General features: G+C 42.6%; 1 protein-coding gene across 1 annotated transcript in view; it reads left to right on the top strand.

The window, feature by feature from the left end:
• The window catches only part of csmd2 (CUB and Sushi multiple domains 2), a gene marked incomplete at its 5' end in the record, with an annotated part of 597,374 nt that overhangs the window by 485,103 nt on the left and 95,888 nt on the right, over nucleotides 1–16,383 (top strand). The window contains one exon of the mRNA XM_090227432.1: nucleotides 71–244. Within this exon, the coding sequence (XP_090083558.1) occupies nucleotides 71–244 (174 nt within the window). The remainder of the gene's footprint in view (nucleotides 1–70; nucleotides 245–16,383) is intronic.

Here is a 16,383-nt window from a genome sequence, read left to right as displayed (position 1 = left end):
GTTGACAGCTTGTATTAACTTTAGACATGTTTAGTGATAGATATTCTCTATATTTTCCTTGTCTCCATAGCGATCACATGTGGTCATCCAGGCAACCCTTCCTTTGGCTTTACTCAGGGAACGCAGTTCAACCTGAACGATATTGTGCACTTTGCGTGCAACACCGGCTACGTCCTGCAGGGGGCGGTGAAGTCTCACTGCCAGTCCAACGGACAGTGGAGCAACACCCTACCCAAGTGTAAAAGTAAGTCTGGAAAATGTATGGAGACGACCGTATGATTTAATTCCCTGCTATGGGAATGAGGTGATCTGTTTATGTTTAGGTAATAGATGTCTGGACTAAAGCTTATTTCCTGGTTTATTAACCTTTCTGATCTCCCCATCCCGGATCCGGGATCGTGAATACAGACTCAAGCTCATTACCATAACGCAACGTTAACTATTCATGAAAATCGCAAATGAAATGAAATAAATATGCCATCTCTCAAGCTTAGCCTTTTGTAAACAACACTGTCATCTCAGATTTTCAAAATATGCTTCTCAACCATAGGAAAACAATCATTTGTGTAAAAGTAGCTAGCTAGCGTAGCATTTAGCATTAGCGTTAGCATCCAGCACGCAACATTTCAACAAAAACATAAAAGCCTTCAAATAAAATAATTTACCTTTGAAGAACTTCGGATGTTTTCAATGAGGAGACTATCAGTTAGATAGCAAATGCTCAGTTTTTCCAAAAAGATTCTTTGTGTATTAGAAATAGCTCCGTTTTGTACATCACATTTGGCTACCAAAAAAAAACGAAAATTCAGTCCTCAAAACGCAAACTTTTTTCCAAATTAACTCCATAATATCGACTGAAAACATGGCAAACGTTGTTTAGAATCAATCCTCAAGGTGTTTTTCACATATCTCTTCGATGATATATCGTTCGTGGAAGCATGGTTTCTCCTCTCAATCAAATGGAAAAATACTTGCACCTGGCTTTGCGCACCAGTTTCGACGCAGGACACCAGGCGGACACTTGGAAAATGCAGTCTCTTATGGTCAATCTTCCAATGATATGCCTACAAATACGTCACAATGCTGCCGACATCTTGGGGAAATGGCAGAAGGTCTAAGCTTATTCCTGTCGCATTCACAGCCATATAAGGAGACATTAGAAAACAGAGCTTCAGAAATTCTGCTCATTTCCTGTTTGACGTTTCATCTTGGTTTCGCCTGTAGAATGAGTTCTGGGGCACTTACAGACAAAATCTTTGCAGATTCTGAAACTTCAGAGTGTTTTCTTTCCAAAACTGAATATGCATAGTCGAGCATCTTTTCGTGACAAAATATCGCGTTTAAAACGGGAACGTTTTTTATCCAAAAATGAAATAGCGCCCCTAGAGATGCAACAGGTTAATCTGTGATGCTGACGTTGCATGTCAGATAGCTAGTTTAGTGTAGCTTCGCAGAGTAATGTCATCTTTCTGTAGAATTAAAGAACTTAGAGTATTGTCTCCCGTAAAATGTATTTGGCTCGTATTGGTCAGTGATGTTGACAGAGACTTTGGAGGGTGTGTTGTGCATGTGTCAGGTAGCAAGCTCAGAGCTAGCTTAGCTTAGTTTAGTTTAGCGCGGTGATGTCACCTTTCTGGAGACTTGGAATGTTAAGTCGCCCTGACCCGTTAAATGCCTTGATTTTTGTCGGCAGAGAGAGAGAGCATTACAGAGCATTCAGAAAGTATTCTTCCCCCTTGACTTATTCCATATGTTGTTGTTTGCCTGAATTCAAAATGGATTACATAGATTTTTTCTACTCACAATATAATGAAAAAGTGAAAACATTTTTTTGGTATTTTTTATGTTTATACATTTGTTGAAAATGAAATATTGAAATATCTCATTTAGATACGCATTTACACGCGTCAACACATGTTAGAATCACCTTTGGCAGTGATTATGGCTGTGAGTTTGTCTGTGTCTCTAAGAGCTTTGCCCATTTAGATGGTGCAATATTCATAAAACAATTATTTTGAAAATTCTTCAAGCTCTGTCAAGTTGCTTGTTAATCATAGCTAGACAGACATTTCAAGTCTTGCCATAGATGTTCAAGCCGATTTAAGTCAAAACTGTAACTAGGCCACTCAGGAACATTCAGTGTCTCACCAGTATTATGGCCAGGAATACGACTTTCCCGAATTGGATCCTTTGTTCATACTTCTCAGGGCAATTTAACTTATCCCAGTGGCTGCTCCAAGATGCCGCAGGTGGAGAAGAGGTATTCGGAGTGGACTTCTAGTCTGACTCAGGAGGCGTGCACATCATCCACCACTTCCGAGTATATTACTCGCTAAAGTTCAGTCTCTGGATAATAAAGTAGACGAGCTCAGGGCGAGGATCTACTCCCAAAGATCTACTTCCAGAGAGACATCAGGGACTGTAACATACTATGTTTCACGGAATCATGTCTCTCTCCGAATATACTGTCCCTGTCCATACAGCCAGCTGGGTTCTCAGTACATCACACAGACAGGAATAAAGACCTCTCTGGGAAGAAGGTGTATGTTTCATGATTAACTACTCATGATGTGATCGTGATAATGTACAGAAACTAAAGTCCTTTTGTTCACCCGACCTACAATAATTCACAATCAAATGCTGACCGTATTATCTCACAAGATCATTTTCTTCGCTTATAGTCTTCGCTGTGTATATTCACCCTTAAAGCAGATACCACGTAGGCCCTCAAAGAACTACACTGTGCTGGAAACCACATATCCTGATGCAGCGTTAATTGTAGCTGGGGATTTTAACAAAGCAAATTTGAGGAAAGTTCAATCAACACATGGACTCTAGTACTCACGCTCCCCAGCCCTCCCTTTAGAAAATCAGATCAAGATTCTATTTTGTTCCTCCCTTCTAATAGGCAGAAACTCAAACAGGAAGTAACCATGTTAAGGTCTACTCAATGCTGGTCTGACCAATCGGAATCTATGCTTGAAGATTGTTTTGATCACTCGGACTGGGATATGTTCCGGGTAGCCTCAGAGAATAACATTCAGGAATACACAAACACGGTGACTGAGTTCATCAGGAAGTGTATAGGGGATGTTGTCCCCACTATGACTATTAAAACCGACCCAAACCTCAAACCGTGGAGAGATGGCAGCATGCGTGCAAATCTGAAAGTGCGAACCACTGCATTTAACCAAGGCAAGGTGAATGATAATATGGTTGAATACAAACAGTATAGTTATACCCTGCATAAGGCAATCAAACAGGCAAAACGGAATCACTTGTCGCGTCCCCAGCTAGTTAAGGATCATATCACCTCTACCTTACCCAACACCCAGGACCCACTTCAATTTGCTTCCCGCCCCAAAAGATCCACATGCGATGCATTCGCCATCACACCGCACACTGCCCTATCCCATCTGGACAAGAATACCTATGTAAGAATGCTGTTCATTGACCATAGCTCAGCCTTCAACACCATAGTACACTCCAAACTCATCATTAAGCCGGAGACCCTGGGTCTGAACCTCACCCTGTGCAATTGGATCCTGGACTTCCTGACGGGTCGCCCCCATGCGGTGAAGGTAGGAAACAACATCTCCACTTCGCTAATCCTCAACACAGGCGCACCACAAGGGTGTGTGCTCAGCCCCATCCTGTACTCAGTGTTCACCCATGACTGTGTGGCCACGCACGCCTCTAACTCAATCATGAAGTTTGCAGACGACACAACAGTGCCTGATTACCAACAATGACGAGACAGCCTACAGGGAGGAGGTGAGGGCCCTGGGGGAGTGGTGCCAGGAAAATGTGGAGTGGAGAAAGCTTCAAGTTCCTCGGCGTACACATCAAGGACAATCTGAAATGGTCCACACACACAGATAGTGTGGTGAAGAAGGCAACAGCGCCTCTTCAACCTCAGGAGGCTGAGGAAATTTGGCCCCTAAGACCCTCAACAACGTTAATAGATACACAATTGAAAGCATCCTGTCGGGCTGTATCACTGCCTGATACTGGAACTGCACCGCCCGCAAACGTAGGACTCTCCAGAGGGAAGTGAGGTCTGCCCAATGCATCACCTGGGACATACTGCCTGCCCTCCAAGACACCTACAGCACCCGATGTCATAGGAAGGCCACAAAGATCATCAAGGTCATTAACCACCCGAGCCACTGCCTGTTCACCCCACTACCATCCAGAAGGCGAGGTCAGTACAGGTCAGTACAGGTGCACAGAAGGTGGGACCGAGAGACTGAAAAACAGCTTCTATCTCAAGGCCATCAGACTGTTAAATAGCCATCACTAACACAGAGAGACTGAAAAACAGCTTCTATCTCAAGGCCATCAGACTGTTAAACAATAATCACTAGCTGACTACCACCTGGTTACTCAACCCTGTGCCTTAGAGGCTGCTGCCCTATACACATAGAATTGGAATCACTGGTCACTTTAATAATGGAACACTGGTCGCATCAACCATGTTTACTCATTTTTTATGTGTTTACTGTATTATATTCTACTGTATTTTAGTGAATAACACTCCAACATTGCTCATTCTTATATTCATATATTTCTTAATTCAATTATTTTAGATTTGTCTGTATTGTTGGGAATTGTTAGTGCACTGTTGGAGCTAGAAACTCAAGCATTTCGCTACACCCGCAATAACATCTGCTAAATATGTGTGCAGTATGTGACCAATACGATTGTATTTGATGTGTCTTGGTAAGCAACTCTAGTGTATTTTTGGCCTTGTGTTTTAGGTTATTGTCCTGTGAAAGGTTAATTTGTGTCTGTGTCTGTTGGAAAGCACACAGAACCAGGTTTTCCTCTAGGATTTTGCCTGTGCTTAGCTCTATTCCATTTATTTTCATCCTAAAAAACTCCTTAGTCCTTGCCGATGACAAGAATACCCATAACATGATGTAGCCACCACCATGCTTGACGATATGGAACGTGGTACTCAGTGATGTGTGGGATTTGCCACAAACACGATGCTTTGTATTCCTGATATTCAGTACATTTCTTTGCCACATTTTTTGCAGTTTTATTTTAGTGCCTAGTTGGCAACAGGAAGCATGTTTTGGAATAGTCACTGTCAATTAGGTTAGTATTGTGGAGTAACTACAATGTTGTTGATCCATCCTCAGGTTTCTCCTATCACAGCAAATACACTCTGTAACTGTCACCATTGGCATCATGGTGAGCGGTTCCCTTCCTCTCTAGCAACTGAGTTAGGAAGGATGCCTGTATCTTTGTAGTGACTGGGTGTATTGATACACCATCCAAAGTGTAATTAATCAATTCACCAGGCTCAAAGGGATATTCAATGTCTGTGTTTTAAAAAAAATACTTCAATACATTTCAGCTTTTCATTTTGAATGAATTTGTTAATGAACATTTCTAAAAACATTATTAAAGTGATCAGTGATCATCCTTTCTAGGGAGTTTTTCCTAGCCACCGTGCTTCTTCACCTGCATTGCTTGCTGTTTGGGGTTTTAGGCTGGGTTTCTGTACAGCACTTTGAGATATCAGCTGATGTACGAAGGGCTATATAAAATAAATTTGATTGATTGATTGATTGATCAGTGTTCAATGACTCTATGGCAAATAGGACAGTAGTCTCTAAGGTTCAGGGTAGAGTACCGGATGGTAGCTGGCTAGAACAGTGACTAAGGTTCAGGGTAGAGTACCGGGTGGTAGCTGGCTAGAACAGTGACTAAGGTTCAGGGTAGAGTACCGGGTGGTAGCTGGCTAGAACAGTGACTAAGGTTCAGGGTAGAGTACCGGGTGGTAGCTGGCTAGAACAGTGACTAAGGTTCAGGGTAGAGTACCGGGTGGTAGCTGGCTAGAACAGTGACTAAGGTTCAGGGTAGAGTACCGGGTGGTAGCTGGCTAGAACAGTGACTAAGGTTCAGGGTAGAGTACCGGGTGGTAGCTGGCTAGAACAGTGACTAAGGTTCAGGGTAGAGTACCGGGTGGTAGCTGGCTAGAACAGTGACCAAGGTTCAGGGTAGAGTACTGAGTTGTAGCTGGCTAGAAACAGTGACTAAGGTTCAGGATAAAGTACAGAGTTGTAGCTGGCTAGAACAGTGAATAAGGTTCAGGGCACGTTACTGGGCAGAGGCCGGCTAGTGGTGACTATTTAACAGTCTGATGGCCTGGAGATCGAAGCTGTTATTCAGTCTCTCGGTCACAGCTTTGATACACCTGTAATGTCTCCTCCTTCTAGATGGTAGATGGATGAACAGGTGACCTTCTAGATGGTAGTTGGATGAACAGGTTACCTTCTAGATGGTAGTTGGGTGAACACGTTACCTTCTAGATGGTAGTTAGGGAAACAGGTGACCTTCTAGATGGTAGTTGGGTGAACATGTGACCTTCTAGATGATAGTTGGGTGAACGGGTAACCTTCTAGATGGTAGTTGGATGAACAGGTGACCTTCTAGATGGTAGTTGGATGAACATGTGACCTTCTAGATGGTAGTTGGGTGAACATGTGACCTTCTAGATGGTAGTTGGGTGAACAGGTGACCTTCTAGATGGTAGCTGGGTGAACAGGTGACCTTCTAGATGGTAGTTGGGTGAACAGGTGACCTTCTAGATGGTAGTTGGGTGAACAGGTGACCTTCTAGATGGTAGTTGGGTGAACAGGTGACCTTCTAGATGGTAGTTGGGTGAACCGGTGACCTTCTAGATGGTAGTTGGATGAACAGGTGACCTTCTAGATGGTAGTTGCGTGAACAGGTGACCTTCTAGATGGTAGTTGGGTGAACAGGTGACCTTCTAGATGGTAGTTGGATGAACAGGTGACCTTCTAGATGGTAGTTGGGTGAACAGGTGACCTTCTAGATGGTAGTTGGGTGAACAGGTGACCTTCTAGATGGTAGTTGGGTGAACAGGTGACCTTCTAGATGGTAGTTGGATGAACAGGTGACCTTCTAGATGGTAGTTGGGTGAACAGGTGACCTTCTAGATGGTAGTTGGGTGAACAGGTGACCTTCTAGATGGTAGTTGGATGAACAGGTGACCTTCTAGATGGTAGTTGGGTGAACAGGTGACCTTCTAGATGGTAGTTGGGTGAACAGGTGACCTTCTAGATGGTAGTTGGATGAGCAGGTGACCTTCTAGATGGTACAACCCTCTGAAGAGCCCTCCGCTTGTAGACAGTGCAACTGCTGAAACAGGCGGTGATACAGCCTGACAGGAGCTACTCAATGGTGCATCTGTAGAAGTATCTTAAGGGCCAACCTGAATTAATTAAGCCTCCTGCACCTTCTTCACCCCACTGTCTGTGTGAATGGACCATTTCAGGTTGTCTGTGATGTACTTGCCGAAGAACTTGAAGCTTCTCACCTTCTCCACTGCAGCCCCATTGATGTGGATGATCAGCTCCTTCATTTTGTTGACGTCGAGGGAGAGGTTATTATCCTGCCACCACTCCACCAGGCCTCTCCCTCTCTCCCTATATGCTTTCTCATCGTTGTTGGTAATCAGTCCGACCACTGTTGTGTCGACAACAAAATTGATGATTGAGTTGGAGATGTGAATGGCCACGCAGTCATGGATAAACAGGGAGTACAGGAGGTGGCTGAGCACGCACCCTTGTGGGTTCAGGACAGCATGGCGGAGGTGTTGTTGCCTACTTTCCCCAGCTGGGGTCGGCACATCAGGAAATCCATGACGCAGTTGCACAAGAAGGGGTTCAGACCCAGGGCCCCGAGCTTAGTAATGAACTTGAAGGGCACTATGGTGTTGAAGGCTGAGCTGTAGTCAAGGAACAACACTCTCACAAAGGTGTTCCTCTTGTCCAGATTGGGTAGGGCAGTGGGCAGTGCGATGGCGATTGCATCATCCGTAGATCTGTTGGGGTGGTATGCAGATTTTAGTGTGTCTAAAGCCCTCAAACTCAACTCTGGATCTCCAAACCAGTTTCACAGCTTTTTTTTTATTGTTCCCCTGTAATCAGGGACTGATTTAGACCTGGGACACCAGATGTAATTCATCATCAGGTAGAAAAGAGTCCGTACCTAAGTTCTACCTCCTGGTCTACAGTGGAGTGGGTCCTGGGTGTCAGGTAAGATGAAGGTGATATGATCCTTAGTCTCTCAAAGCACTTCATCATGACAGAAGTCGATGCTACGGGGCGATAGACATTTAGTTCAGTTCAGTTACTTTCGCTTTCTTGGGTACAATAGACTAGGAACGGGAGAGACTGAATATGTCATTAAACACTCCAGCCAGCTAGTCTGCACATGCTATCAGGACGCGGTTAGGGATGCCTTACGAGGGTTAGCACACCTACATTTCTTACTCACTTTGGCCACAGAAAACGAGAGCTCACAGTCCTCGTGAGTGGCAGTGGCCAGTGTTGGCAGTTCTGTGTTTTCCTTGAAGCAGGCGAAACAGATGTTTAGCTTGTCCGTTAGCGAGGATACAATGTCCACCTTGACGTGGTTAAATGTGGTAGCTTGGACACGCCCATGTTCCCAGACACCTTGACGTGGTTAAATGTGGTAGTCTGGACACGCCCATGTTCCCAGACACCTTGACGTGGTTAAATGTGGTAGTTTGGACACGCCCATGTTCCCAGACACCTTGACGTGGTTAAATGTGGTAGTTTGGACTCGCCCATGTTCCCAGACACCTTGACGTGGTTAAATGTGGTAGTTTAGACACGCCCATGTTCCCAGACACATTGACGTGGTTAAATGTGGTAGTTTGGACACGCCCATGTTCCCAGACACCTTGTCGTGGTTAAATGTGGTAGTTTGGACACGCCCATGTTCCCAGACACCTTGACGTGGTTAAATGTGGTAGTTTGGACACGCCCATGTTCCCAGACACCTTGACGTGGTTAAATGTGGTAGTTTGGGCACACCCATGTTCCCAGACACCTTGACGTGGTTAAATGTGGTAGTTTGGGCACGCCCATGTTCCCAGAAACCTTGACGTGGTTAAATGTGGTAGTTTGGGCACGCCCATGTTCCGAGACACCTTGACGTGGTTAAATGTGGTAGTTTGGACACGCCCATGTTCCCAGACACCTTGACGTGGTTAAATGTGGTAGTTTGCGCTTTTAGTTTTGCGTGAATGCTGCGATCTATCCACAGTTTGGATAAGTTAAAATCTTCACAGTGTGGACAACATCCTCTATGCACTTCCTGATTAACCCAGTCACCATGGGAACAACATCCTCTATGCACTTCCTGATAAACCCAGTCACTGAGTCAGTGTATACATCAATACTATTCTCAGAGGCAACCCGGAACACTTCTCAGCCCCCTTGATCAATACAATCTTTGAAGCATAGATCCCGATTGGTCAGACCAATATTGAACAGTGACCACCACAAATGGAGGCGTGATCTGATTTGCCGAAGAGAGGGTGGGGGAGGGCCTTGTAGCCGGGGAGTAACAATGTTTGAGAGTGCTCGATGCCGTACGCCTGGTCTTCTCTCCGAAGCAGTAGAACTGAGAGGACAAAAGCATGATCGTTTAATTTAGCCTGGTGAAAAAGGGGTTGCATTTTCCAGACAGGCGATGTGTCTTGACGCCCGTGTCTGTCTCAAAGCCCACTCAGCTCAGGGTTTTATTCTGACAGGCACAGAAAGGGACAGCTTATGAGGCCATGGCCCTCGTGTGACAGAGCCAATCCCTGATGGAGTTATGAGGGTGATTTAGAAGAGGAGAGAATAATGATAGAAAAGATATTAACTTTTTAGAAGAAAGGAGAAGAGAGTCTCGGCAATGTCCTTCTTCAGTTTGAATGGGGTATGTAGTAATGTATGGCAGTATCTGTGGGAAGTAAGGCTGAGGTGAAGGTGTCTCCACGAAGGGGAATATATGGCAGTATCTGTGGGAAGTAGGGCTGGGGTGAAGGTGTCTCCATGAAGGGGAACGTATGGCAGTATCTGTGGGAAGTAGGGCTGAGGTGAAGGTGTCTCCACGAAGGGGAATATATGGCAGTATCTGTGGGAAGTAGGGCTGAGGTGAAGGTGTCTCCATGAAGGGGAATATATGGCAGTATCTGTGGGAAGTAGGGCTGAGGTGAAGGTGTCTCCACGAAGGGGAATATATGGCAGTATCTGTGGGAAGTAGGGCTGAGGTGAAGGTGTCTCCACGAAGGGGAATATATGGCAGTATCTGTGGGAAGTAGGGCTGAGGTGAAGGTGTCTCCACGAAGGGGAATATATGGCAGTATCTGTGGGAAGTAGGGCTGAGGTGAAGGTGTCTCCACGAAGGGGAATATATGGCAGTATCTGTGGGAAGTAGGGCTGAGGTGAAGGTGTCTCCACGAAGGGGAATATATGGCAGTATCTGTGGGAAGTAGGGCTGAGGTGAAGGTGTCTCCACGAAGGGGAATATATGGCAGTATCTGTGGGAAGTAGGGCTGAGGTGAAGGTGTCTCCACGAAGGGGAATATATGGCAGTATCTGTGGGAAGTAGGGCTGAGACGATACTCGTTAGTATGTTGGGAAGAAAACAAAACATGAAGCAGATTTAACTTCTTTAGGAAAACAGCACTAATCGTTAGTCAGACGGTATCAGAATGAACAGTCTATGGCTTTGGTGGCTGGAATCTTTAACAATTATTCGGGCCTTCCTCTGACACCTCCTGACATCACCTGAAACCCGGCTAACGGTACTGGAGCATTGGTTGTTGGACCAACAGGCAGCCATAAGACTGCTAAATAGTAATTTAACGGTACCCACACTATCTGCACTGACAATCTTTCACAGACTCCACACACACTCACTAGACTATATTGACACACTATATACATACTCACTAGACTATATATACACACTATATACACACTCACTATACTATATATACACACTCACGAGACTAAATATACACACTCACTAGACTATATATACACACTAAATACACACTCACTAAACTATATATAGACACTCACTAGACTATCTATACACACTCACTAGACTATATATACACACTATATACACACTCACTAGACTATATATACACACTCACGAGACTAAATATACACACTCACTAGACTATATATACACACTAAATACACACTCACTAAACTATATATAGACACTCACTAGACTATCTATACACACTCACTAGACTATATATACACACTAAATACACACTCACTAAACTATATATAGACACTCACTAGACTATCTATACACACTCACTAGACTATATATACACACTATATACACACTCACTAGACTATATATACACACTCACGAGACTAAATATACACACTCACTAGACTATATATACACACTAAATACACACTCACTAAACTATATATAGACACTCACTAGACTATCTATACACACTCACTAGACTATATATACACACTATATACACACTCACTAGACTATATATACACACTCACTAGACTATATATACACACTATATACACACTCACTAGACTATATATACACACTATATACACACTCACTAGACTATATATACACACTATATACACACTATATACACACTCACTAGACTATATATACACACCATATACACACTCACTAGACTATATATACACACTATATACACACTCACTAGACTATATATACACACTATATACACACTCACTAGACTATATATACACACTATATACACACTCACTAGACTATATATACACACTATATACACACTCACTAGACTATATATATATCTATATAGTTCCACATCGATCTGGTACTTCCTGTGCATAGCTCCATATTGATCTGTTACTTCCTGTAAATAGCTCCACGTTGATCTGGTACTTCCTGTATATAGCTCCACATTGATCTGGTACTGGTACTTCCTGTATATAGCACCACATTTATCTGGTACTTCCTGTATATAGCTCCACATTGATCTGGTACTGGTACTTCCTGTACATAGCTGCACATTGATCTGGTACTTCCTGTATATAGCTCCACATTGAACTTGTACTTCCTGTATATTGCTCATCATTGAACGTGTACTTCCTGTATATAGCTCCACATTGATCTGGTACTTCCTGTATATAGCTCCACATTGATCTGGTACTGGTACTTCCTGTATATAGCTCCATATTGATCTGGTACTTCCTGTATATAGCTCCACGTTGAACTCGTACTTCCTGTATTTAGCGCCACATTGATCTGGTAGTTCCTGTATATTGCTCCTCATTGAACTTGTACTTCCTGTATATAGCTCCACATTGATCTGGTACTTCCTGTATATAGCTCCACATTGATCTGGTACTTCCTGTATATAGCTCCACATTGATCTGGTACTGGTACTTCCTGTATATAGCTCCACATTGATCTGGTACTTCCTGTATATAGCTCCACGTTGAACTCGTACTTCCTGTATTTAGCGCCACATTGATCTGGTACTTCCTGTATATAGCTCCACATTGAACATGTACTTCCTGTATATCAATCAATCAAATTTATTTTATATAGCCCTTCGTACATCAGCTGATATCTCAAAGTGCTGTACAGAAACCCAGCCTAAAACCCCAAACAGCAAGCAATGCAGGTGAAGAAGCATATTGCTCTTCATTGAACTTGTACTTCCTGTATATAGCTCCACATTGATCTGGTTCTTCCTGTATTTAGCTCCACATTGATCTGGTACTCCCTGTATATAGCTCCACATTGATCTGGTTCTTCCTGTATTTAGCTCCACATTGATCTGGTACTCCCTGTATATAGCTCCACGTTGATCTGGTACTCCCTGTATATATCTCCACATTGATCTGGTTCTTCCTGTATTTAGCTCCACATTGATCTGGTACTCCCTGTATATAGCTCCACATTGAACATATACTTCCTGTATATTGCTCTTCATTGAACTTGTACTTCCTGTATATAGCTCCACGTTGAACTCGTACTTCCTGTATTTAGCGCCACATTGATCTGGTACTTCCTGTATATAGCTCCACATTGAACATGTACTTCCTGTATATTGCTCTTCATTGAACATGTACTTCCTGTATATTGCTCTTCATTGAACTTGTACTTCCTGTATATATCTACACATTGATCTGGTACTTCCTGTATATAGCTCCACATTGATCTGGTACTTCCTGTATATATCTCCATTCTTTTGTATTTTATTCCTCTTGTTTTACTATTTATTTTTAAACTCTGCATTGTTGGGAAGGGTTCCTAAGCACGCATTTCACAGTGAAGTCTACACCTGTTGTTGTCGGTGACAAATTGATTGGTTTTGATTTTTAGCAGCTTTGGGATATTTTCGTTGTCAGATTGATCACCTTAATTACAGTTTTCCCCTCGCTTCCCTTCCCTGTCTCTGTTTTATATTCACTCTCAGTAGAAATCTAAGTGGCCTGATGACATTTGCCTCATCCCTCATTCTCCCTTTTGTCTCTTTCCTTCTCTCCTTTCCTTCCCCCCCTCTCCTTCTCTCCTATTCCTCTCTCCTATCCCTTCTCTCCTTTCCTTCTCCTTCTCTCCTATTCCTCTCTCCTATCCCTCTCACCTATCCTTCTCTCCTATCCTTCTCTCCTATCCTTCTCTACTTTCCTTATCTCCTTTCCTTCTCTCCTATCCTTCTCTCCTTCCCTTCTCCCCTATCCCTCTCACCTATCCTTCTGTCCTTTCCTTATCTCCTATCCTTCTCTCCTTTCCTTATTTCCTTTCTTTCTCTCCTTTCCTTCTTTCCTATCCTTCTCTCCTATCCTTCTCGCCTCTGCAACCTCCTTCTCTGTCCTTCATCTTGGCTGGTGTGTGTTTGCGTGCGTGCATGTGTTGTGTTGTGCGTATGTATATATACGTGTGTGTACCAGTGGCGGTCGGTGCCGAGGATGGATGATGATATTGTATTTTAATGAGCACAACCTTTTTTCAATCACAGCATATTGGATGACTGTCATTCATATTCCATTAACCCAGTTCAATGTAACAGTGACAGGTTTAGGTTACTGTCATTCATATTCCATTAACCCAGTTCAATGTAACAGTGACAGGTTTAGGTTACTGTCATTCATATTCACCCAGTTCAATGTAACAGTGACAGGTTTAGGTTACTGTCATTCATATTCACCCAGTTCAATGTAACAGTGACAGGTTTAGGTTACTGTCATTCATATTCCATTCACCCAGTTCAATGTAACAGTGATAGGTTTAGGTTACTGTCATTCATATTCCATTCACCCAGTTCAATGTAACAGTGACAGGTTTAGGTTACTGTCATTCATATTCACCCAGTTCAATGTAACAGTGACAGGTTTAGGTTACTGTCATTCATATTCCATTCACCCAGTTCAATGTAACAGTGATAGGTTTAGGTTACTGTCATTCATATTCCATTCACCCAGTTCAATGTAACAGTGACAGGTTTAGGTTACTGTCATTCATATTCACCCAGTTCAATGTAACAGTGACAGGTTTAGGTTACTGTCATTCATATTCCATTCACCAAGTTCAATGTAACAGTGACAGGTTTAGGTTACTGACATTCATATTCACCCAGTTCAATGTAACATCGATAGGTTTAGGTTACTGACATTCATATTCACCCAGTTCAATGTAACAGTGATAGGTTTAGGTTACTGTCATTCATATTCACCCAGGTCAATGTAACAGTGACAGATTTAGGTTACTGACATTCATATTCACCCAGTTCAATGTAACATCAATAGGTTTAGGTTACTGTCATTCATATTCACCCAGTTCAATGTAACAGTGACAGGTTTAGGTTAATGTCATTCATATTCACCCAGTTCAATGTAACAGTGACAGGTTTAGGTTACTGACATTCATATTCACCCAGTTCAATGTAACATCGACAGGTTTAGGTTACTGTCATTCATATTCCATTCACCAAGTTCAATGTAACAGTGACAGGTTTAGGTTACTGTCATTCATATTCACCCAGTTCAATGTAACAGTGACAGGTTTAGGTTACTGTCATTCATATTCACCCAGTTCAATGTAACACCGATAGGTTTAGGTTACTGACATTCATATTCACCCAGTTCAATGTAACAGTGATAGGTTTAGGTTACTGTCATTCATATTCACCCAGGTCAATGTAACAGTGACAGATTTAGGTTACTGACATTCATATTCACCCAGTTCAATGTAACATCGATAGGTTTAGGTTACTGTCATTCATATTCACCCAGTTCAATGTAACAGTGACAGGTTTAGGTTACTGTCATTCATATTCCATTCACCCAGTTCAATGTAACAGTGATAGGTTTAGGTTACTGTCATTCATATTCACCCAGTTCAATGTAACATCGATAGGTTTAGGTTACTGACATTCATATTCACCCAGTTCAATGTAACAGTGATAGGTTTAGGTTACTGTCATTCATATTCCATTCACCCAGTTCAATGTAACAGTGACAGGTTTAGGTTACTGTCATTCATATTCCATTCACCCAGTTCAATGTAACAGTGATAGGTTTAGGTTACTGTCATTCATATTCCATTCACCCAGTTCAATGTAACAGTGACAGGTTTAGGTTACTGTCATTAATATTCACCCAGTTCAATGTAACAGTGACAGGTTTAGGTTACTGTCATTCACCCAGTTCAATGTAACAGTGACAGGTTTAGGTTACTGTCATTCATATTCACCCAGTTCAATGTAACAGTGACAGGTTTAGGTTACTGTCATTCATATTCACCCAGTTCAATGTAACAGTGACAGGTTTAGGTTACTGTCATTCATATTCCATTCACCCAGTTCAATGTAACAGTGACAGGTTTAGGTTACTGTCATTAATATTCACCCAGTTCAATGTAACAGTGACAGGTTTAGGTTACTGTCATTCACCCAGTTCAATGTAACAGTGACAGGTTTAGGTTACTGTCATTCATATTCACCCAGTTCAATGTAACAGTGACAGGTTTAGGTTACTGACATTCATATTCACCCAGTTCAATGTAACAGTGATAGGTTTAGGTTACTGTCATTCATATTCACCCAGTTCAATGTAACAGTGATAGGTTTAGGTTACTGACATTCATATTCACCCAGTTCAATGTAACAGTGATAGGTTTAGGTTACTGTCATTCATATTCACCCAGTTCAATGTAACAGTGATAGGTTTAGGTTACTGACATTCATATTCACCCAGTTCAATGTAACAGTGATAGGTTTAGGTTACTGTCATTCATATTCACCCAGTTCAATGTAACAGTGATAGGTTTAGGTTACTGACATTCATATTCACCCAGTTCAATGTAACAGTGACAGGTTTAGGTTACTGTCATTCATATTCACCCAGTTCAATGTAACAGCGACAGGTTTAGGTTACTGTCATTCATATTCACCCAGTTCAATGTAACAGTGACAGGTTTAGGTTACTGTCATTCATATTCCATTCACCCAGTTCAATGTAACAGTGACAGGTTTAGGTTACTGTCATTCAT

The sequence above is a fragment of the Oncorhynchus mykiss genome, chromosome 30 (genome assembly GCF_057628025.1).
Source record: "Oncorhynchus mykiss isolate SJ-2025 chromosome 30, ASM5762802v1, whole genome shotgun sequence".
Classification (NCBI taxonomy): domain Eukaryota; kingdom Metazoa; phylum Chordata; class Actinopteri; order Salmoniformes; family Salmonidae; genus Oncorhynchus; species Oncorhynchus mykiss.
The sequence above is the reverse complement of the archived record's forward strand: the minus strand, read 5'-3'. Positions and strand labels throughout refer to the sequence as shown.